The following is a 23,770-nucleotide window of genomic DNA, read 5'->3' as shown; positions in this document are numbered from 1 at the left end:
AGTATAAGTAGGTACCTGTCATAATTGAAAACTGAAAACTAGCCAATACGATAGTTAAAACCATAGTTACTACACCACTGTCAAAGATTTGAAGTAAGTAAATAAGACAAATTATCATTTCAATAAAACAAAAACAGCGGCTACAGTAGCAATTAGAAACAAATGTTTTTTTTGTAAGTTTCTCATCAGTTACAAATTGCGTTTTTCAGTTCGGAATCCTGTCACAGTACGCCATCGGGCCGTACGTTTCGATGCTGGGGCTGGCGAGCTTCAACATCGCAATACCAATCTTGTTCGTGGTCACCTTCAGCACCATGCCGGAATCTCCATACTACTTCTTGAAACAAGGGCAGCCGGAGCAGGCCGAGAGGTCGCTCAAGAAGCTCCGAGGGCGACGCTACATGAGAGGGGAATTGGACAGTATGACACATTTAGTGAATGAAAACATGAAAGAGAAAAGTCGGTGGAAAGATTTGTTGATAGTTGGCGGGAATAGAAAAGGGCTAATAATTCTTTACGGTATATACTTCACACAACAGTTCTGTGGCAGTACCGCAATTATTGCCTACGCCCAGCAAATCTTTGGTGCCGCAGACGGTGGCTTGGGGGACAAAGAGTCCTGTATCATATTTGGGACAGTGCAGTTGTTAACATCTGCAATTTCATCGCAGCTAGTCGATAGGTTAGGAAGAAAGCCACTCCTCCTTATTTCGTCATGCGGTGTTGGCTTGACTAACATTATTGTAGGGGCGTATTTCTACATTAAGCATGAAAACAGCGACTATGTCGTTAATTTAAAATTCATTCCTATTATTGTGATACCAATATTTATATTTTCATACACCATAGGTTTAGCCACAGTGCCTTTCGCTATAACATCTGAAATATTTCCTACAAACATTAAATCGAAGGCTACGTGTGCTATACAGATGTTTGTTGCGTTGATGACGTTTGCTGTCACCAAGTTGTATCAAGTGGTCGCGGACAACTACGGGAATCATGTAGCATTTTGGGGTTTCGGGGCATTGTCAGTGGCCGGGGTTATATTTATTTTGGTGCTCCTTCCTGAAACTAAAGGCCAGTCATTTGCAGCCATTCAAGAAAAGCTTTATACAAGTGATAAAGTTGTTTACGAGAAAAGAGACGACCATGTTGACAGAGTGAGACTTAATATTTAATTAAAGTCAATTTTCTACTTTTTGTGACTAATGGTACAAAGTAAATAGATCAAAATAATAAGCACCCTATTTTGAAAAAAAAAATTGTAATTTTTAGAATACATAATATGTTTTATTTAAAAACCGCTTGTCACAAAACCATAAAATTTACGATACTATTACCATTTTACGATTATTTTCACTAAACTTTGATAGGATTGACTTACAATGCAACTAACAGCTAGGAGCTAGGTACACCATATGAATCGGTCGAATTGTGTTTTTTGAAAAACAAATTATAGCCATTCGAATTTGTCGAAGTTCATCTACCTATAAATATGGTGCACCCTTAGAGCATTTGGTGCATCATAATTCATATCAAAAAAAATAATATAACCTTTTTTGTTAAGAATTTAATAGGAATTATTTCTTTCATTGACACTTTTTTCCTATATTGTATACTTTCCCCAAAAAATAAAAAAACCGTCAACCGGGACATATTTCATGCTAAAAGGAGGGGTTGCATCAGGGGGAGGGGATGGGACACTACTGTGCGTAACGCACCATTCCCAAAGGTATCATACTACATTCATTGAATGTTGGCTATAATTTGTTTGTCTTCCCCATACATTAGAACACAACTTGACCGAATCAATAGATAATGAAGTATTTTTAGGTAATTTTAAGTTCGTTTTCAGTATTCGTCCGTTATTCAAACCGTTTTTATTGAATAAAGGTGCTCTCAGCCAGTGTGATATTTAAGATAATATACACGGTATAATTTATAAATCGTATTTTTTAGGTACAATATAAATATAAGATTAATAAAAAAACAAGTGAGATAAAATAAAAAAATACATATATTCATTATTTAGCACATTTCGAGGGCAGGGGTGACCTTTATTATTTAAATAATATAAAAAGTTTACTATTAAGTAGATAAAACGCGCTAATATTCCTCTGATTTGATTTCAAGCGGGGTAGCCTAAAACGGGTACCCCGCCTAAAGCGGGTAGGCGGCGTAGGCACTGTTTTATTGCGTTGCGAAATTAAGTGCGAATGTCAAAGAATGCATATTTAATGATTATTTAAACACTCCTGAGTTTTTGTAAGTTCCGATCGGGTACCAGAGTTATGATATAAAGTAAACTTGATGTTGGCAAGTCCAACAGTACGAAACTCAATTAATTCCTTTTTACATTACTTTGTGGTCTATGCTCTACTTCTATTTTTGAATGCAGATTTTTTTTCACCTAAAATATGTGCTAATTGTGCTTTTGATCAAATATAAGTATGTACATAATTATTGTGTTTACAAGACGTCTTTGACTTCTGCGCCCATACGGGATCAGCCCAAGTCCACCTCCACCGCTGATCACTTGATGCAAAATAAAGAAATTGATGACCTTGTTAAAACTTCGAAAGAAATATGTCATCGGATTATTCCAAACCTAGTATATCTACCACAAAGTTGATGGTACCATATTATATTGTTACTACATATTTAACCACAAAAGACGATAACAGTTCGGGCGTTGTTCTTTACGTTCTTTTTTATTGTTGTATACTAAAAAACATGCTCTGGGGCAAAACGGGTCACTTGTTCTGCTATGATACAATTCTATATACTCTTTTTATACTTACACAAAATTATCAAATGATGAACAATTAAAAGTAAAAACAGGAAATACAGTCTCGATACTCTTGATGGAGACGTTATTCTAAATTTCCAAATAAATAACTTTAGTTTGCTACAAACTTGGAGAGCCCTGGGCTAGGGCAAAACGGCTTTTTAGCGAGTCTTTATTTTATTTAATAAATAATTATTAGGTACAAATTGACACAGTATTTTAGTCTCATTGATTGAATTGAAATCCGTTTTTAAAATCAAATAGTTTTAAGAGCGCTATTACATTTCGGCGTTGAGCGAGTTTAGGTATTTTACGCGCTGCGGCAGGCCGTGCGAGCTCGGTATGCCGATCCCTTCTACCACACTCGCACTACAATGATGGATTAAACATTCTTGATCCTTCGCGAAGCATATTGAAATCAACCATAACAACACTAACTGTACTTAACTTTTAAAGTTCTAAAACTGTTATTTGGTAAGTACGAAAATACTAAATGCAGTGCAAATGTACATAGGGGCTGTTCATAAATTACGTCATCTATTTTTGACGATTTTTGACCCCCCCCCCCCCCCCCCCTCAAATCATCCAAAAATCAAGCTTCGGATGAATCTGTTTCCTCCTACGTCATGTTACCATCATCTGATGTCCAGACCCCCCCCCCCCCCCACTCCTCCCATTTGAAACGACGTAATTTATGAATAGCCCCATACTCGTACTTATGAAGGTATATTACTCGAAAGAAATTATAGGTACCTACTCGCTTATTTACATGTTTCGTCATTGCATTTGGTACCTATAGGTTGTAAAGTTTGTATCAACGAGGGTTTAAAAACGAACTGGTACTGAGGATCTGATGATGATTAAGGTGGTCACGGATACCAATCAACCATGTAGTAACATGATTAGGCTCGTTTGATTCGTCTCAACAAGATATTTGACACTGAAGATACACAGGGTCTGATGATGGAGCTGGAAGGTGGCCACAGGTACCAGTCTATCATGTAACTAAACAACTTCGTGTTTGGGCTCGTTTGATTCGTCTCAACAAGATCTTTGGCACAAGATAATACTCAGGGTCTGATGATGGAGCCGGAAGGTGGTCACCGGTACCAATCAACCATGCAACTAAACCACTTCGTGTTTAGGCTCGTTTGATTCGTCTCAACAAGATCTTTGACACATGATAGTACTCAGGGTTTGATGATGGAGCCGGCAGGTGGTCACCGGTACCAATCAACCATGCCACTAAACCACTTCGTGTTTAGGCTCGTTTTATTCGTTTCTATAAGATCTTTGACACAAGATAGTAGGGTCTGATGTTGGAGCCGGAAGGTGGTCACCGGTACCAATCAACCATGCAACTAAACCACTTCGTGGTTAGGCACGTTTTATTCATCTCAACAAGATCTTTGACACAAGGTAGTACTCAGGGTCTGATGATGGAGCGCGAAGGTGGCGACGGGTACCTGTCTATCATAATCAGCTCCATCATCAGACCCTGAGTAGTATCTTGTGTCAAACATCTTATTGCGACGAATCAAACGAGCCCAAACACGAAGTGGTTCAGTTACATGGTAGACTGGTACCCGTGGCCACAGTCCAGCTCCATCATCAGACCCTGAGTACTAACTTGTGTCAAAGATCTTGTTGCGACGAATCGAACGAAGCCAAACACGAAGTGGTGTAGTTGCATGGTTGATTGGTACCGGTGACCACCTTCCGGATCCATCATCATACCCTCAGTACTACCTTGTGTCAAAGATCTTGTTGCGACAAATCAAACGAGCCCAAACACGAAGTGGTTCAGTTACATGGTAGACTGGTACCCGTGGCCACAGTCCAGCTCCATCATCAGACCCTGAGTACTAACTTGTGTCAAAGATCTTGTTGCGACGAATCGAACGAAGCCAAACACGAAGTGGTTTAGTTGCATGGTTGATTGGTACCGGTCACCACCTTCCGGATCCATCATCAGACCCTCAGTACTACCTTGTGTCAAAGATCTTGTTGCGACAAATCAAACGAGCCCAAACACGAAGTGGTTCAGTTACATGGTAGACTGGTACCCGTGGCCACCTTCCAGCTCCATCATCAGATCCTGAGTACTATCTTGTGTCCAAGGTCTTGTTGAGACGAATCAAACGAGCCTAAACACGAAGTGGTTTAGTTGCATGGTTGATTGGTACCGGTGACCACCTTCCGGCTCCAACATCAGACCCTGAGTACTATCTTGTGTCAAAGATCTTATAGAAACGAATAAAACGAGCCTAAACACGAAGTGGTTTAGTGGCATGGTTGATTGGTACCGGTGACCACCTGCCGGCTCCATCATCAGACCCTGAGTACTATCTTGTGTCAAAGATCTTATAGAAACGAATAAAACGAGCCTAAACACGAAGTGGTTTAGTGGCATGGTTGATTGGTACCGGTGACCACCTGCCGGCTCCATCATCAGACCCTGAGTACTATCTTGTGTCAAAGATCTTGTTGAGACGAATCAAACGAGCCTAAACACGAAGTGGTTTAGTTGCATGGTTGATTGGTACCGGTGACCACCTTCCGGCTCCATCATCAGACCCAGAGTATTATCTTGTGCCAAAGATCTTGTTGAGACGAATCAAACGAGCCCAAACACGAAGTGGTTTAGTTGCATGGTTGATTGGTACCGGTGACCACCTTCCGGCTCCATCATCAGACCCTGAGTACTATCTTAAGTCAAAGATCTTGTTGAGACGAATAAAACGAGCCTAAACACGAAGTGGTTTAGTTGCATTGTTGATTGGTACTGGTGACCACCTTCCGGCTCCATCATCAGACCCTGAGTACTATCTTAAGTCAAAGATCTTGTTGAGCCGAATCAAACGAGCCCAAACACGAAGTGGTTTAGTTGCATGGTTGATTGGTACCGGTGACCACCTTCCGGCTCCATCATCAGACCCTGAGTTCTATCTTGTGTCAAAGATCTTGTTGAGATTAATAAAACGAGCCTAAACACGAAGTGGTTTAGTTGCATGGTTGATTGGTACCGGTGACCACCTTCCGGCTCCATCATCAGACCCTGAGTACTATCTTGAGTCAAATAAATACATATAGAATGTCAGGTCGTTTCAAATATTTTTAATCCTGTCCGGTAGTTTATTAAACTGTACCATTATAAATTATAATACTATAAAAACAGTGCTAGGATCAAAGTCTCTCGTTGCGGTTTACACGCACACAGTATAGCGTTTTACACGGCGCCCGCCGCACACAATGATAAAAAACCTCGTCGTCGCCGTTGAAAATGTGCGGAGCCAACCGACACACGTCCTGCCTCTACAAGCTCTGCCGCGGCACTGAGCTGGCGCAGCGCGCGTCATCGGTAATATAGAGTAGTTTTCAAAAAATTGCCAAAAAATTATAGTAGAATTTCATAAACACTAATGTATACCAACAGCATAAGCAAACGTTGCAGATTGCTTGAGTATGAAAATGACTTCGATATTAAGTAGATTTTCGTAGGAATTGACACTTGTTTCGGAGAGAAAATCGAGTTCGTTTTACTTTGATTTTCTCTTTCTCAAAGGTATGTAGGAAAAATATAGTTTGATATGCCTAAAGTACAGGGTATTAGTAACACAAAATAGCCAGGTTTAGCAGAGTAAAATTCTCAACATTTCCAAATAAGAGCTCGCCATTCAGTGCTTCACGGGGTTTTTCGGAAACGACCATCAGAAAAAAAATCATTACTAATTTAATAAGTCCTTTTTCTAATATTTACAACGATATTTATAAAGATAAGAAGACGCTTTTACTGGAACAAGTACTCATTGTTTCTAATAATGAGCGCAAAGTCCTGAATTTCGTCGACTAGTATCATCAATTTTGCATTATTTCGACTTTTCTTGTAAGAGCGCTCTTGTTAGCTCACCCGTTTTAGGCCTCCCTAATAAATAATACAAATAACGTACCATTCCGAATATAGCTTGAATCTCTTATTATCCATTTATTAAACCAATGTCCACCAACACTACTAGGGTTTGCACGACGGATCCGAAATGTATGGGAAGATCCGCGGATCCGGATCCAGATCCGGATAATTTCATACATTTCGGATCCGGATTGCAAACCCTAAACACTACAAATGTACTAACCTATCAACTTATGTACCTACATTCTTAACAATTAAATTAAATAAATGTGTGCATTTCTGTTCCGATCAGAACAAAAATGTAACAAAAACACCGAGCCATACATTTCTCTAATTATCAGTCTAATATGTATATTATTAAATAGTTAGTCCTCAAACTTAAATTGAATCGTTTACTATTTATTCGATAACAATATACTTAGATGTAATGGAAATGGGTCGCCATAAATATGTTATAGACAACCGCAATCTAAATTCAGTTGATTTTTGAGATAATTGGCATCCATTCGTGTACTCAAACGTACGAACTCACACACAGCCTCAAGCTCACCGTATACTGCTTCCGTTCCGTCAAGGGTAACATAATAAAAAACAGGGGTATATTTATAAAGTCTGAGGTTGGATTTTTAATCGTAAATTTTGCGATTAATTTTGATAAATGTAGATATAATCTTGATTCAGGGGCATTAGGTTGAAATTATTTCAATCATGTTTGCTTACTTTAACGTCTAGAGCAGTGTTTCTTTCTAGATATCTATAGTACTTATATTTAGATAATTTCTACATATGTTCTAGAAAGCATTTGATGTGCCTGTCATAACAATTCGTCTAGCATTCAATAAAGTCGCTGTGCCGGTTATGGTTCTGAAATAAAAGTTATTACCGTCTGATTCATTCTCATTTTTCTTAGGCCTTCTTGAGCCACGCTCCGAGCTCGTGTTCCGTTTTTGCTAGAGTTCGTCGACCTGTCGCAAAAAAAGAGCAACTGAGGAAGTTTTTTCATTCGCCTACTTTGATTCGCTCTACTTTTAATCTACACAGCACGTTTAAATAAGCACTTTATGTACCTACCTATCGTTCTGTTTTATGAGAAAAGGAAATAGGTTTGATATTGGTTCCGTGTGTTGTTGTTATAGTTATCAATATATTTCGTATAGCATTTTTCAAATCAAGACAGTATAACCGCTCATGTGAAAACTGTTATGTTATGTGCATCTTGTCAGGAAACGTTACTGCCCTTCAGATAATTGATAAGCAAGTGATTGGCAGTTCAAAGATGAATATTTTTAAATACCTACTAAAGGTCAAAAGAAGAAGAAAGGTCAAAGGAGTCTTTGTAAAAAGTTTTTGAGCCTTATCAGTTATTTATTACTTATTCTAAATAACCTCTGTCTCGTGATCTTGCTAGCGTGTAATTCCAACGGAGATTTTTATAAGTAATAATTTGTTATTACTTATAAAAATCTCCAGTCTAATTTGCGTGGCAGTGTCAAAAATAACCAAACGTACCCCTACTGTATTAATAGTAGCAAATAGTACTTAGCAACGATAGCGCCCCCAATTTTATGCAGCCATAAGTTGTAATTTTACAGGCACGGTGTGGTAACGTCGAAGACAGATCCCATAAATTTTGGCTTTAACTAACTATACAACAGTGAACAGTTTGTTGTATAATTGTGTTTAATAGTTATTTGTACAACAAGAGATCATAGTTTGATATTTCTTCGAGTGCTTATTTTGAGTCCCGTGCAAGCGAAAGATTCTATAATAGATTCACGAGCGTAGCGAGTGAATCTAATTTAGAATCTTGAGCGTAGTAAGGGATTCAAAAGCGCACGAGATGTAAATAACTTTGATCTCGCATTTTGCTCACTGTTTTTAAGAAGCAAAGTACCCTTGTTCGAGCTGCTGAGGTGAAAATGTAATTAAACGTGTTTCTACAGTGAACCTGTAAAATTTCTGACAAGGCATTATTATGTTCATGTATTTCCTTGCCCGTTGTTTTGTGCCTACGAATTCTTAACGTGGAACATTACCTAATTTTACCGTAGGTACTATGAGTACCGTTCAATTTTAGTTTTGTTGAGGATTTATTTAGTCATAATGCTATTATAAACTGTTTGATGGTGACCAGTGCCATTAAATTTCTGAATATTTACATTAAACGTTATTTTGTGCATTGTTATGATTGCCATCATTTTCTAAACCATGAACCGTGATCATGAATACAGAGATTACAGAGCAATTATAATGTATAGACAGAAATATGAATGTGTAACCTTCTAAACGGCAATATTACCCACATGTTTTTAAAATAATGAACATGTACTTACGTAATTACTTGTTTTATTTAGGTTTATTTCATTGTTATGTATACTTATGAGATATGTTCTAGCGCTAACCATGAGCATAAATCAGTATCTATCGTATATCATTTCAATAATGTTTTTTAAAATTACCTATTGTCGTACTACTTGCAGTTGCAAATCAAATAGTCCTAAGTATTTCTCAGAACCCGGCCTTACCATTAATTTTTGTTTTTTTAACTAAACCAGATGGTACAGTCCGTCAACGTCAAATACAATATGTAATAATTGACGTCGATTGTACTCATTGCATTAACTTGTCTACCTATGATGGATTTCCAACTTACTGAAAAAAAAATATCAAGAATAATTCCGAACAAGTTGAGCAACCACAGGGTTGCTCAACTGTACAAGTCCGTGGGGATCTTTTTGATTTTATGTGCTTGATGGATGTGCTTCTCTATTCTCTATTCTATTCTTGTCGGGTAAAAACTCAAATAAAATCTAAACTGTAAGTAGTAATCAATCTCATCTTATTTATTAATAAACTTTGGACATTCCGCTACACAATATATAACATTAACCCTTTACTGCATGTTTTATAAATTAATTTTGTTTACAATTGAATATGAATATTGTCATTAGAGTTGAATATTACTGTCATATATGGCTTCGTATGCAGTAGGGTCAATTTGTTACCTACTAAACAACAAGAATAAATGATTAATCCCCTGTGCAGTTTAGTTAAATTTATTAGTTAATTGTTAAAACTTGGATAGACCGCAATTAGCCAAAGCATAGTTGCATCACCAACAACTGGCCGCAAATAGCCTTGCAATGCATATTCAAAGAAATAATACCTATACCTAAACAATATTATTAAGCGCAGGCTTTGGTGTCATGATTATAATTAATTAATATTGTGATATTCTTTAGGCAAAAGAAGGTTACAATTAATTTATAATTAAATACGTAGACAACCCAAGTGCGAAAGCAATGTATAATTAATCATTAATCAAAGAGGATAAATATGATCATCTACTTACCCTCTGTAAACATAATTATTTCAATGTACAATAAGTAAATAATTTTGTGTTGTTGTTGAATCTAAAGAGCATTTAATATTGTGATGTTATAAGAAACATTCCTGTATTTATGTTTACTAACGGCTTTGTGCTTAAGGAGAAATGTGTGTTAATTTATGTTTAATAGGTAAGTATTTATGTACACAATATCGATTGATTTTTAACAAACAATTTACAAAGTGCCTTATTAAAAAAATTAAACCATTTTATTATTTTTTTATTTTATCTCCCTATCTATCTATCTATCTATCTTCTATATCTTATATACATATAATAAAGCTGAAGAGGGTCGAAAGTCTGTACATGAAAGATATTTGAAAAAAAGTTGGCTGGAGATACTTAGAATCGATAACAGAACACGTTCCAACAGTTTTTAGAATTTTTGTCTGTTTATCTGTTTGTCTGTTTATTTGAACGCGCATCACGTGAAAACGGCTGAACGGATTTTGATGCAAACTTTACTAATCTGTCGAGAAAATCCCCGGCCAGGTTATAGGCTATAAAAATTCAACCCCTAAAAGGGGGGGTAGCCACAACACTCGATTGAGTTAAGTTTGCCCCTAATCTTATGGCGCTACTTAGGAAGGAGGGGCAATCTTTTTTCAAATTTGTGCTACCACTATTGAGTACCCTGGTAAACTAACAGATGGCGCTGAATTTAATACGTTGTGACATGAATAAGCCACCGAGGAAGGATTTTGCCAAATTAACTCTAAGTTTAGAAGAGGGGGTACGGATATCAACTAATTTAATTGAATAATTATCATACATCGGGGTTTTCGGTGCGGGAATGTTTTACACTAGCCAACCCATATAACCATTCCAGTCGCAGAATCACAAAGTGGTAACTAAATGTCAGATGTGTCGTAACAGAGTCCACACAATGTGTCTAGAATTGTTTCGAAACAAAGTGTCGTCGCCGTGTCTACACTTTTCCGTAACAAGGTGTCGACACATTTGTGTGCACTTTGCGTGCGGTTTGCGACTAAATCTGACAGCAAATTTGTGACAGCAAATGTCAATATAAAATACCTCTTGAAAACCAAGGTTTGTCAAACTACTATTAGTGTCTCGTGTGCTCGTAATTCTAGTAAGTCATCATGGGCAATGCAAATGATAATAATCGACCGAAACCATATAAACAGAAAAGTTTTTAAAGAAATTCAATAAGCTACTTAGGTCAGGCAACGAATGCTCCAAAAGTTGTAGAGGGAAATGCTCGGAACACAATTTTTGCCTTCGTAACTCGGTTTGACAAGTTAGGAGGTGAACATATCAAAAGTCCCCGGCCGTAGCCCTTGAGCGGGGGGGGGAGAGAGGGGGCTTTGAAGGTCCCATTTTCCCGTTTTTCGATTATATCTCGGAAACTATGCATCTCAGCGACATGGCCACTTATAAAAAATGAAAGTTAATTTAATTTGTTACAAGTTTATTCAATCAATTTTTTCGATATGTTGAATAGTTTTTGAGATATCCGCTCTTGAAAGTTTATTTAGGGCTCTCAATTTTATCTTGATATATCTATATCAGTGAAGGTGCTAGGCCGTGTTTGGTATCGTTTTCGTATAAATCTGGGGTGCTGAATCCATTTAAGATATCACATTGACACCATTCCACAAAATAAAAATAAATCTTTTTAGGGTTCCGTACCTCAAAAGGAAAAAACGGAACCCTTATAGGATCACTCGTGCGTCTGTATGTATGTCCGTCTGAATACACAAAATAGTTCTTTACCTATAGATGACAGGAAAACCTATTAGAAATGTGCAGTCAAACGCGAGTCGGACTTAATGTACGGAACCCTTAATACGCGAGTCCGACTCGCACTTGGCCGGTTTTTTTGAAACTCTTCTTGACACTTAACCGCTGAACCGATTTCGTTGAAATTTGGTATAGAAATAGTTTGCGTCCCGGAACAGGACATAGGATAGATCTTATAACCAAAATCATCTTTTGAAGGTGTGAAAAGTGGCGTGGAAATTTGTACGGGAAATCAATAACCGCTGAACCGATTTATATGAAATTTGGGATGGTCTACATCTTTGATTTAGTTAAAAATGATGAAAAAACATGACTTCAAACCTAAACTTAAACAGTATTAACTTCAAGAAGTCAATTCTGAATTCCCCCCTACACCTCATTTCACACCTTTAAAGGATGATTTTTGAGATAACTTATTATATCCTGTCTCGGGACTCAAAATATATGTGTACCAAATTTAAATTAAAACTGTTCAGCAGTTTAAGCGTGAAGAGGAGTTTAAAAGAAAGTATTTTAATAAGTTTATATGTTTTTACTTCGGAATGGTGTCAATGTGATACCTTAACTAAATTTGGTACTGCGAATTTATACGAAAACGATACCAAACATGGCCTCGTAGCTTTACTGTTGTAGAAGTCAAAATAAAATTGAGAGCCCTAAATTCTTATTACTTGGCCAAACTTGTGTAGAAGGAAAAGGTAAAATAAAAGTCTTCGGCAGGAATATAAGACACAAATATATTTTTTTTTGCGTTACTATTTCATTCATCAAATATAAACATACCTTGATTATACTATTCTAGTGAGATCCTCATAGATAAACAAAAACATTTACTTAAAAAATTACAAGGTCGAAATGTCACGGAACTTGTGAGAGTAATATGTGAAAAATAAAAACTTTTATGACAAAAAAAATCTGGACACAATTTAAGAATCACCCAATTGCGTCGAGGAATCATCTGTATTTTTGCTTGTTTCATTACCTCCTTGCTTCTTTTTTGTCCTTTGTATTCTGTAGCAATTTGTTAGATCTGAAAATAAAGATAACTTGCGTCGTCACGGATGTCGATTTATAGGTTTTAGGGAGTGCAGAATTCGAAAACGATTTTCATTTTATAATCCAAGATGGCGGCTACGTATTTTGTCATAAAAGTGGAATCCAAAATAGTCATCATTTTCGAAATCTGCGCCCCCTAAAACCTATAAAACGATATCCATGACGACTTTTATGACATAGTGCATTGCCGCCATTTTTAAATTGAAAATGTTATCATTTTCGAAATCTGCGCCCCCCAAAACCTATAAAACGACACCCATGACGACTTTTATGACATAGTGCATGGCCGCCATTTTGGATTCCAAAATGGTCATCATTTTCGAAAGCGCGGCCCCCTAAAACCTATAAAACGACATACATGACGACTTTTATGACATAGTGCATGGCCGCCATCTTGGAATCCAAAATGGTCATCATTTTCGAAATCTGCGCCCCCTAAAACCTATAAAACGACACCCATGACGACTTTTATGGCATAGTGCATGGCCGCCATTTTGGATTCCAAAATGGTCATCATTTTCAAAATTGGGGCCCCCTAAAACGTATAAAACGACATCCATGACGACTTTTATGACACAGTGCCTGGCCGCCATTTCGGATTCCAAAATGGTCATTATTTTCGAAATCGGCACTCCCTAAAACCTATATATCGACACCCATCTCGACTTTTATGACAAAGTGTTTTGCTACCATCTGCATGCAAGACATTTCTATTATTTTTACGTACAAAAATGGCCCCCTGTCAATTTTCAATCGAGATTTAATCGATAATTTATTCGATTAATATTCAGATTAATTCAATTTCAATCTATGTTAGGTCGACTAAACTAATCGCGATTAAAATTTGAGAATTAACTTTTTTTATTCCATTAATTAGTGGAATAAACAGTTAATCGATTAATGCCCATCTCTGACCACGGCATTTTTACACTTTGAGAATATCTGGAAACAAATCAACACAAGGAGCCATTTTGCAAATCCAGTAACATACCAGTAACTTTGTTATTACTTTTGACAGCGCGTGTCATGTGTCAACACAGAGTCGACACAAAGTCGAAACATTGCAACTACTTTGTGACTGCAATATTTCTCAGCCTTAAACCATATTTATACATCATAATTAACAAGTTTCGTAGTATGTAAAGCGTTATTTCTGTTATTTAAGTATAGTATACGCATCGAAGTACTAAAAATTCTTCAAATAATATAGTTATGAACACAGGCACTGAGAAGTAAACAATTTCATTTCCGGCTAAACTAAAACAATGTGGTGGCGCGTTGATTATATTACACTTAGTTTATCAAATCACTCGAGCAGTTTAATTCCCCATAATAATTTAAGTCCTATTGTAATATATATGCAAACAATATATAATTACGTCTTGTAATCCGTTTTAGAGATGGCGTATTAATGTCACTTATTTTTATTTAAGTATTTTTCCATCTGACAGTTTCCATTTGACAGGAACAAAATGAACGAATGAACGAATGATTTTGGCATAAAGTAGTCGCAAACCCGAAACAATGTGTGCACACGGCGACCACACTTTATGTCACTTTGTGTCATGTGTCGACCCTTCCCCATTTCTGGTAACTGTGTCGACACGGCGACGACTCTGCGACTGGAATTGTGACCGAAACAGACGGTGTCGACACAAGATGTGTCAACACCGCGTCGTAACGGCGACTGGAAATGGTTGTATGGGAAATAACAGGTAAAAACTAAAAAACGATACTAATTTAACATTTCTAAGCACATTTGGACCTTACTACCTACGTTTAATTCATAGTTTGGTAATTATTTTACAATAAACAAAGTTATAAATACACGAAATCATTCCTGCACCGAAAACCCCGATGTATGATAATTACGTGGATTGAATAATACAACAAAATTAAACGATAGTAAATTATTTGCCCCTCATTGCACAGTGCCATCTTTTTACACGACTGCCTAAAAAAAAAGAGTGTAGTGTAGTTTGTATGTAGGTATATATTTATTGTTGTGAGTTTCTTTATTCCACCTTAACTTCTGAATGCCTTAACCGATTTAGACGTACTGATACATCATTAGAATCCTTACGTCATCCCAGGTGACATAGGCTATGTGACGTCATAATAAAAACAATATGACGTACGTGACACGCTATACGCTTACCAAAGCCTACTCAAAGCGTCGGGCGTAACCCGACGTATGTGACACTCTGTACGCAGGTGCCCTCATACTCAAAGCATAGGGCGTAGCCCGACGTACGTGGCGCGCTGTACGCGTTCCAAAGCGATATAATTATGCGGCGCTCTGCGTGCATTCTGTACTGACGACGCCCTCGCAAAAGTAATATAAAGTGACTTCAAATAGTTAGTAACGAAATCATAACCCGAAAATTCATTACATAAAAAATAAGTTCCAAAACTAAAACCCGACTACTTCAAATCGCGCTCTAAAAAGTATGAAACAAGATACAATTATTATCTGAAATTATCATGCAGGAAATATGATATAATGTTATAATTTTTTAAATAAAAAAATACAGCGTAATATAATTTACTATTTTTTTTATATATTTAGCCGCTTACTGACACAGACCGAATTCCACGCGGGCGGAGCCGCGGGCACAGCTAGTAGGTACATAATAAGAAACAAAATCTGACAAATAAAGGTCCGAAAAAGGTAGAACAAAACAATTTCATTTTTTTAAATGTCGTTCTGCTTCAAACCACAAAGGAGGTGAAATGGGGTTGAAAGTTTTTAATGAGCAATAGAAAACTGAGACGACGTTGGAATTGTTCCCAATTCTACAGATTTCTTTTCCAGATTCCCATGTCTACAGATTCCTATTTCTACACATTCCTATGTGTACAGATTCCCAATTCTACAGATTTCCATGTCTACATATTCCTAATTATACAGATTCTTAATTCTATAGATTTTCATGTCAACAGATTCCTTATTCTACAGATTTCCATGTCAACAGATTCCTAATTCTACAGATTTCCATGTCTACAGATTCCTAATCCTATTTTAACTAATGTCCTATTTAATAGATTTTCGATACCGTAAACGTCTTTAGGCTACGATAACCGCTTACCTACAGATGGCCCGTGTGCTTGTTTGCCATCATGAATTAGAATGGCAGGCAATATTTATTTACATATTTTAATGTTTTTCTGTACAATACGCAAACGTTATAGTTTTCAAGCAAAAATATTAAATCATACATTCTCTTTGCTTACAAGAGCAAGCAATGTACAAAAGTGTTTGCTTTGACGACTGTACAGTTAAATTAAAATTGAATTTGTTAATTGAAGAGATAGTTTTAAGTTAGAACATTATAATATTAAATACGTTATTAGAATAAAACTGTTGTTTTGTAAATCAGTAAGCAAAACTGGGGACGATCGAAAATCCCTTTTTAATTTAGCCTAACATTTTTATCACCTAGGTGCTAATCATGAAAAATCTGCTAATATGGGTTGGGAATCTATAGTATGGGAATATGTAGTATTGGAATTCTGTAGTATTCGAAATCTGTAGTGTTGGAATTCTGTAGTATTCAAAATCTGTAGTATTGGGAATCAGTCGTATTGGGAACCTGTAGTATTGGGAGTCAGTCATGTTGGGAATCTGTAGGATTGGAATTATGTAGTATTGGGAAGCTATAGAATTGGGAATCTGTAGTATTGGAAATCTGTAGTATTGGGAATCTGTTGACGTGGAAATAATTCGTCTGATGTGTGTGAGGATGAACAGCAGATATATGCAACAAAATAGATTAGGGATGTACTGACTAGTCGGGAAAGCCGACTATCCGGCCACATTTGTAGTCGGCGATTAGTCGGCGACTAGTCGGCAAAAATGGCCGATTAGTCGGCACTTTATTAGTGAAAGAAAAACAGAAAAAAAAGAAATCAACTGTCAATATTTACCATATGTTTTATGTTTATTTTACTAAAATACCTATTTAGGGTGCATACGAAAACTTTTGTTCATATAATTGACCGTTTGATCGTTATCGTATGTTGGTGAGCTGGTGTTTTCCTCTACAGGTCGATCTCAACTGATTGTCGTGTAATTTCATAATCAAGTTCGATAGTTTTTTTTATTATTATTCAGTTTTTGTTTTATTTAATGGTGGAGCCATGAGAAACTACTAATGATATTGCAAAATTTAGAGACTTAGTCAGGGCACGTTGCTCGTAAAGACGCTGACCACAGGGGATAGGTTCTTAACTGGCGACTACGTACGGGAAATAGAGCCTTGGAAATACCTCCTACAAGCTGTACTGGCGGTCTGCTCAGGATCGCAAAATAAAAGAACTAAAGACAGAAATTGAACGAGGATTCTTGTGATAGGTCTTTGAACCTGTAGAGAACACCTTTTAGCCAAGCTAAATTATGATGAATAGCGCAACCAAAGGAGCAAAACTATTGTTTTTCACCTGAACTTATACGAAACTAATGATCTGGCCGACTAGCCGACTAGTCGGCCGACTAATCGGCCATTCGAGCGCCGATTAGTCGGCTAGTCGGCCAAATCAATAGTCGGTACATCACTAAAATAAATACTTATTTCAGTTTTATTTAGCAAGTTTATAAATTTATAAGAAGACACATTTTAGTTTGTTAATGTACATACACTTTATTTAATAGCATACAAAAGTAAATTTACAATATATTTATTAAGTTGTATCAAAATAACTCTAAAATATATTTTTTATCAAAGTCGATCGATCATGTTTGTATTCGCATTCTATTTAAACTTAGTGAATATGTTATTTAAATAAATATAATTTCAAAACCGATAGATACATTGTATAAATCTACAGGTAAATCTTTAAATATAAAAGTACACATTTCCGTCCATGGAAAATTCTCGGGATGTGATACGCTTATCGCAATGCTTATTTATGTTGACAAATGCGCCGTAGTAAGTATTTATTTAGGAATGCGATGTAAACTTCCAGAGCCTTCGGCGAGAGGTCGGCTCGAAATGATAGCTGGATGACCCAAATACCGCTCTGATTGAAATGAAAAATGATTTGATTTCATTTTAATGAAAATATTTATCAAAATACCTACCTACCACAAAAACATTGTTATGTATTCATATTCTTCATATGATACGGATGTTGTTTGTTACTTTTGGTTTCTTAAAGTCTGAAAGTGACTCATTGTCATACATCGTAAATTTTATAGCATTTTCGGTGTAGCGGAGTGGTGTTAACGAAATTGGTATAAACACTTTCAACCCCAATGATTAATTAGCGTTAATTACGTTAATATTAACCTTAATTTACCATTTCAATTGGCATTATCTATACCAATTCCGTTAACACCACTCCGCTGCACCAAAAATGCTATAAAATTTACGATGTCTGCTCATTGTTCACCGGAGATGAGAATTGATTTGAAAGTTATACATTTTGGCCCTAGGGTTGAAAAGTGGCATATTCTTCTGTGAGAACACAGAGCCACTAAAAATACTAAGATTTAAGATAATTTGTCTAAATATCATGTAAAAAAAGCATAAGGAATCTATTCAATATTTACATCAAAATAGATTCATACATCACTGGCTCAGTGACCCAAAAAGGATCTTGGCCTCTGACACAAGAGAGCGCCACTCTGCCCTATTCTGCGCCACTTCACGCCAGTTGGGTATTCCGAGGCCGGACAGGTCTTTTTGGGTTTCGTCACTCCGTCGGTATCTGGGACGCCCAGACGGACGTTTTCCGCCCGGATGCACCACATACGCTCTCCTCAGAGCACGATCCTCCCCCATCCTCTCCAGGTGACCCAGAGGAGTCGTGTAGCTTTGATAATCGCATAAAGAATAAAAATAGATACTTTGCCATTCTTCTGGAAAAAACGCAACTTTCTCATGAGTTTTGAAGAATCAGCCTTTACGAGCTGGGAGGCGATTTTTGAATTTCGATCGCTCGATTTCGTCACTCGAAAATCGGGGGAAAACTGCGAAATGCTAATTTTTTAAATACGAGCGATAGATATTTGGAATCGAGTGGTATTGACTACTCGTTTTTATTTCCATCGGTAGAATTTAAATGCCTAGTAGTGGAGATATTATTGAACGAAATACACGAAATCGAGCGGTCGAAATTCAAAAATCGGCCCCCTGGTGTGGCGAAAATATGTTGTGCTGAAGCGCCTATCATAATCCAGAATTTTATACTTATTAATTTTAATTCCTATAATAGGTAAGATAAGATTTCAGTATATTTCCACAGGCGCTACAATACAAATAAATATACATACATATTCATACTTTTGAACTAAGATGAAACAGATTTAATATGTGTATTTTACTTTTTCTTTTTTATTGAAAATTTAGTAACTATACACATACCTAGTAGAAAAAAGGAGCGAAATCAAAATTCGTATGGGAGCTCGACCAATGGCGAAATTTGCCGCCTTCTTCTACTGACAAAGCTGGCTTTTCAGACTGTAAGTAAAGTAAAATATATGCAGGGACTCTTCTCTTCTTTTTAATCGATATTATTCCTTATATGTAAAAATATTTTTTATCAATAAATGAACGTATCGTATCGTATACACCGTGTTTTTTTTTGATTTCCGTTAATTTCAGGGGTGCATTCCTGAGCTTAAATCAAGTAACGTTGTTAAAGACACCGATATTCTAATTAACTCCATTTCGGAGATAATCAATAATTTATTTTTTTCCTATAAGGCCTCTACAAGCGTGTACACTTGCCTTAGGGCCGGTTTACATATTGATCAGTGTTTAGAATGAGTTCATGCATTTGCTACTAAACTTAAGTACAATCTCGGTCGATCGATGTTCGAAATGACATTACACAGATTTCAATTGTTTGGTTGAGTTAAATCTAATGCCCGTGTTACAACAACGCTATATGCTACGTTTAATTCCTTTTTTAACTTAATTTATTTTTTCACAAAAGCAAAAAAATAATATTTTTTTTGAAAATTAACTATGCCATTTAGTTCTCTTAAACGTACTTAACCATATCCCGAAGTTAACGGAATTCAATAAAAACACGGTGTATAGGTCGATATCTATATAAGAAATAATGTCGTTATTCATAAACGCGTTACTGGCCTGAATTAGCTAGAAATTATTTGTCTTTATATGTCATTTTGACTTATGTATTTATTACGCGGATACGAGGTTCCGCAGCAGCAGGGCGGTGGAGAAAGAATACTCACTGTTCGCACAATGCACATGAACTTTATTATCTAGTAAATAATATATGTTAATACAATTATGGGAGCCAAAGCTTACGCGTCCGACCATCAACGCAGCCGAAATCAAAGAGAGGGAGCAAATAGAGTAGCGACATAGACTAAAGAACATAAGGTGTCATTCACACATGCGTACATTCATTGGTTGGTATTATAAGGGTGTACATACAAGATTCAATTTTCTAACACTTCCCCTCACACTTATAAGACCAAATGTCTCATGCTTAAACACAACATAAGTACACAGAACACTATACAAAACTAACATATGTTGTCAATGTGTATTGGCACATCCCTGATAAAAGGCTTGAACTTAATATAATATCAATTATATTAGTTAACATTTACAATAATGCTTGCCCTAAGTAGAGACTAACTCTATCCATATACACATTCGTATAATAACATGCTTTCACGAGACACAAACATGGACTGAGTGAAGAAAGAATGCATGCTATTTTTACGATTGCACATGTACATTTGTAAACAATATAAACGATTATATAATGATTTTACATGCACATAATGCAAACATGCCTACTCATTTAACTTTATATTCATGCTTTGAATAAATTTGGAATGTTTATAAAGACTCAGCGGTTTGGTAAGTACATCGGCTATCATTACTTCTGTTGGTAAGTATTTTACAGTTAACACATTATTATGTACCAAATCTTTTATATGGTGATACCGTACATCTATGTGTTTGGTACGTTTATGTGAATATTCTTTACAAAGTAAAAGCTTGTGCGCACTCTGATTGTCATTGAACACAGTGATGTTAGGTTTCACATGTAAAATTTCAAACAAAATATTTTTGATGAAACATAGGTCTTTACATACATCATTAATTGAAATAAATTCACTTTCAGTAGAACTGAGTGCTACACAACGCTGTTTGCGTGATTCCCAATGTATACAATTCGAGCCTAACTTTATTACAAAACCAGTATAAGAGCGTCTATCTACATCATTAGCCCAGTCGGCATCAGCATATGCAATTAAATTCAATTCTCTACTCTTTATGAAATATAAGGAATAGTTAATTGTTCCCGCTAAATACCTTAAAATCCGTTTTGCTGCAAGCCAATGACTTTTATTAAACTTTGAATTATACTGACTTAAATGGCTACAAGCATATGCTATGTCTGGCCTGGTACAAACAGCTAAGTACATCAAGGAACCAATAAGTTCTCTGTAATTATAAGTTTCATCACATAAATTTTCTCCTTCAGATTCAAATTTACATCCTACAGACATAGGTGTAGAGACAGGTTTACAATTTTCCATATTAAACCGCTTGAGTACTTTCATAATATAGTCGCTTTGATCTAACTTTAATACATTTCCCTCCCTTACAACATTGATGCCCAGACAACTTTTTAAATTTCCTAAATTCTTACAATGAAATTCACTCTGTAGTAAATTAAAAAGATTATTTTTACAGGATTCGTTATTCGAGAAAATGTAAAAGTCGTCTACATAAAGCGCTACTACTATTAAACTATTTTTATCTTTACTTATATAGATACAAGGTTCATGTTTACTTTGAACAAACCCATTTTCACACAGTAATTTATTTACTTTGTTATTCCAAATTCTACTAGCTTGTTTAAGACCATAGATCCCTTTTTGTAACAAACAAACTTTATTTTTATGGTTATTATTAAAACCTGGTGGAAGCTCCATATAAATGGTTTCCTCAAGGTCTCCATTGAGAAAAGCTGTGGTCACATCAATGTGATCTATGCTTAAATCATACTCACAAGCTAAAGCAAACAATATTCTCATTGTACTATGTCTTACAACTGGTGAAAATGTGTCTTTATAGTCCACACCAGGGACTTGTGTATAACCCATGGCAACAAGACGCGCTTTAAATTTATCAAAGTTACCCAATGCATCTGTTTTGATTTTATATACCCATTTAGACTTTATTACGTTCGTATTATGTGGCCTATCAACTAATCTCCAAACTTTATTAGCTATAAGAGAGTCAAACTCACATTTCATTGCGGCAGACCATTCTGCACTAAGGGGACCAGTGACAGCATCCTTATACGATAAGGGTATGTCTAGGCTGTGGACAGACGCAGCATCGTGCGCTACCATGGAGTAGTCTGACGTGTAATCAGCATACCTTTTGGGTTTTTGTGACCTTGTAGTACGTACGGGACGCGAGGAATGTATAGCCGGCGCATCAGCTGGGGGCCGGGCTTCCCCTGAATGTGACGGTCGCGGCGACAGCACTACAGACTCGCTCGACGAGTCACCTGAGCCCGAAGTAGAGCAGCCTGGCTCCTCATTCTCGCTTCCGGTACAGAATTCCTCCGAATCTGAAAACACCATGGAAGAATCATTAGGTTTTTGAGTACACATTTGTTTTTCACTTCCTGGGTTGCAGATTGGAATTTGCTCACTTTGAATAGACATTGAATCCACATCAGTTTCACTAGAGACTAGATTTTCATTACATTGACTAGGGATTTCAATTACATTATTCTTATTTAGATTCTCATTATTTTTATTAGGAATTCCAATATTATTATGACTAGATTTATCATTATCATTAGAAATAAATTCAAATTCATAAAATATATTCTCATTGTCAGATTGGTTAAAACTTAATTTATCTAAATTGTTGTAAAATTTATCTTCTAAAAACACAACATTTCGAGACAAGATCACTTTCTTAGGGTTCAACGGATCCGAAAGCCTATAGCCTTTTGTCGTTTCACTGTAACCAACAAAAATATAAGGTTTGCTTCTAGGATCAAGTTTGCGACGATTTTCTTTAGGTATTAAGGAATAGGCAATGCAGCCAAAGACGTGAAGATGCCTGAGGTCTGGTGTAGAACCTGTCCAGAGCTCTTCAGGGGTACGTCCCGACTAGACGTGCGCGCCGGTGGAAAAAAATCGGGCGGCGGCGCGCCACGAAAAAATCCACGGCGGAGGCGTAACGCCGGCGGCGTGGGATTTCCAACTTTTCAATATACGTATAATGAAAAACCAAGATTAACTCTAAATCAACAAGGGAAAAAATCTCAAAAAAACTGTGTTAAGTACATCATTTTTTAGGGTTCCGTAGCCAAATGGCAAAAAACGGAACCCTTATGGATTCGTCATGTATATCTGTCTGTCTGTCTGTCTGTCCGTGTATGTTACAGCCACTTTTTTCCGAAACTATAAGAACTATACTGTTGAAACTTGGTAAGTAGATATATTCTGTAAACCGCATTAAGATTTTCACACAAAAATAGAAAAAAAAAATTTTTTGGGGGTTCCCCATACAACTGAAACTAAAAATATTTTTTTTCATCAGACCCATACGTGTGGGGTATCTATGGATAGGTCTTCAAAAATGATATTGAGGTTTCTAATATAATTTTTTTCTAAACTGAATAGTTTGCGCGAGAGACACTTCCAAAGTGGTAAAATGTGTGTCGTCCCCCGCCTGTAACTTCTAAAATAAGAGAATGATAAAACTAAAAAAAAATATATGATGTACATTACCATGCAAACTTCCACCGAAAATTGGTTTGAACGAGATCTAGTAAGTAGTTTTTTTAATACGTCATAAATCGTAAACCGCAATTTTATTATGTTACTACTCGCACTTGGCCG

At 36.4% G+C, this 23,770-nt stretch overlaps 1 protein-coding gene and 1 long non-coding RNA gene across 2 annotated transcripts in view; one reads left to right on the top strand and one right to left on the bottom strand.

Moving 5' to 3' along the window:
* The window catches only part of LOC134790039 (facilitated trehalose transporter Tret1-like), a 29,230-nt gene extending 27,959 nt beyond the window's left edge, over positions 1 to 1,271 (top strand). The window contains exon 4 of the mRNA XM_063760794.1: positions 210 to 1,271. Coding sequence (XP_063616864.1) covers positions 210 to 1,178 — 969 coding nt within the window. The 3' untranslated portion in view covers positions 1,179 to 1,271. The remainder of the gene's footprint in view (positions 1 to 209) is intronic.
* Positions 1 to 23,770, bottom strand: part of LOC134790059 (uncharacterized) — a 509,644-nt gene that overhangs the window by 118,177 nt on the left and 367,697 nt on the right. The window lies entirely within an intron of this gene.

This window comes from Cydia splendana, chromosome 4 (assembly GCF_910591565.1).
Source record: "Cydia splendana chromosome 4, ilCydSple1.2, whole genome shotgun sequence".
Classification (NCBI taxonomy): domain Eukaryota; kingdom Metazoa; phylum Arthropoda; class Insecta; order Lepidoptera; family Tortricidae; genus Cydia; species Cydia splendana.
The sequence above is the reverse complement of the archived record's forward strand: the minus strand, read 5'-3'. Positions and strand labels throughout refer to the sequence as shown.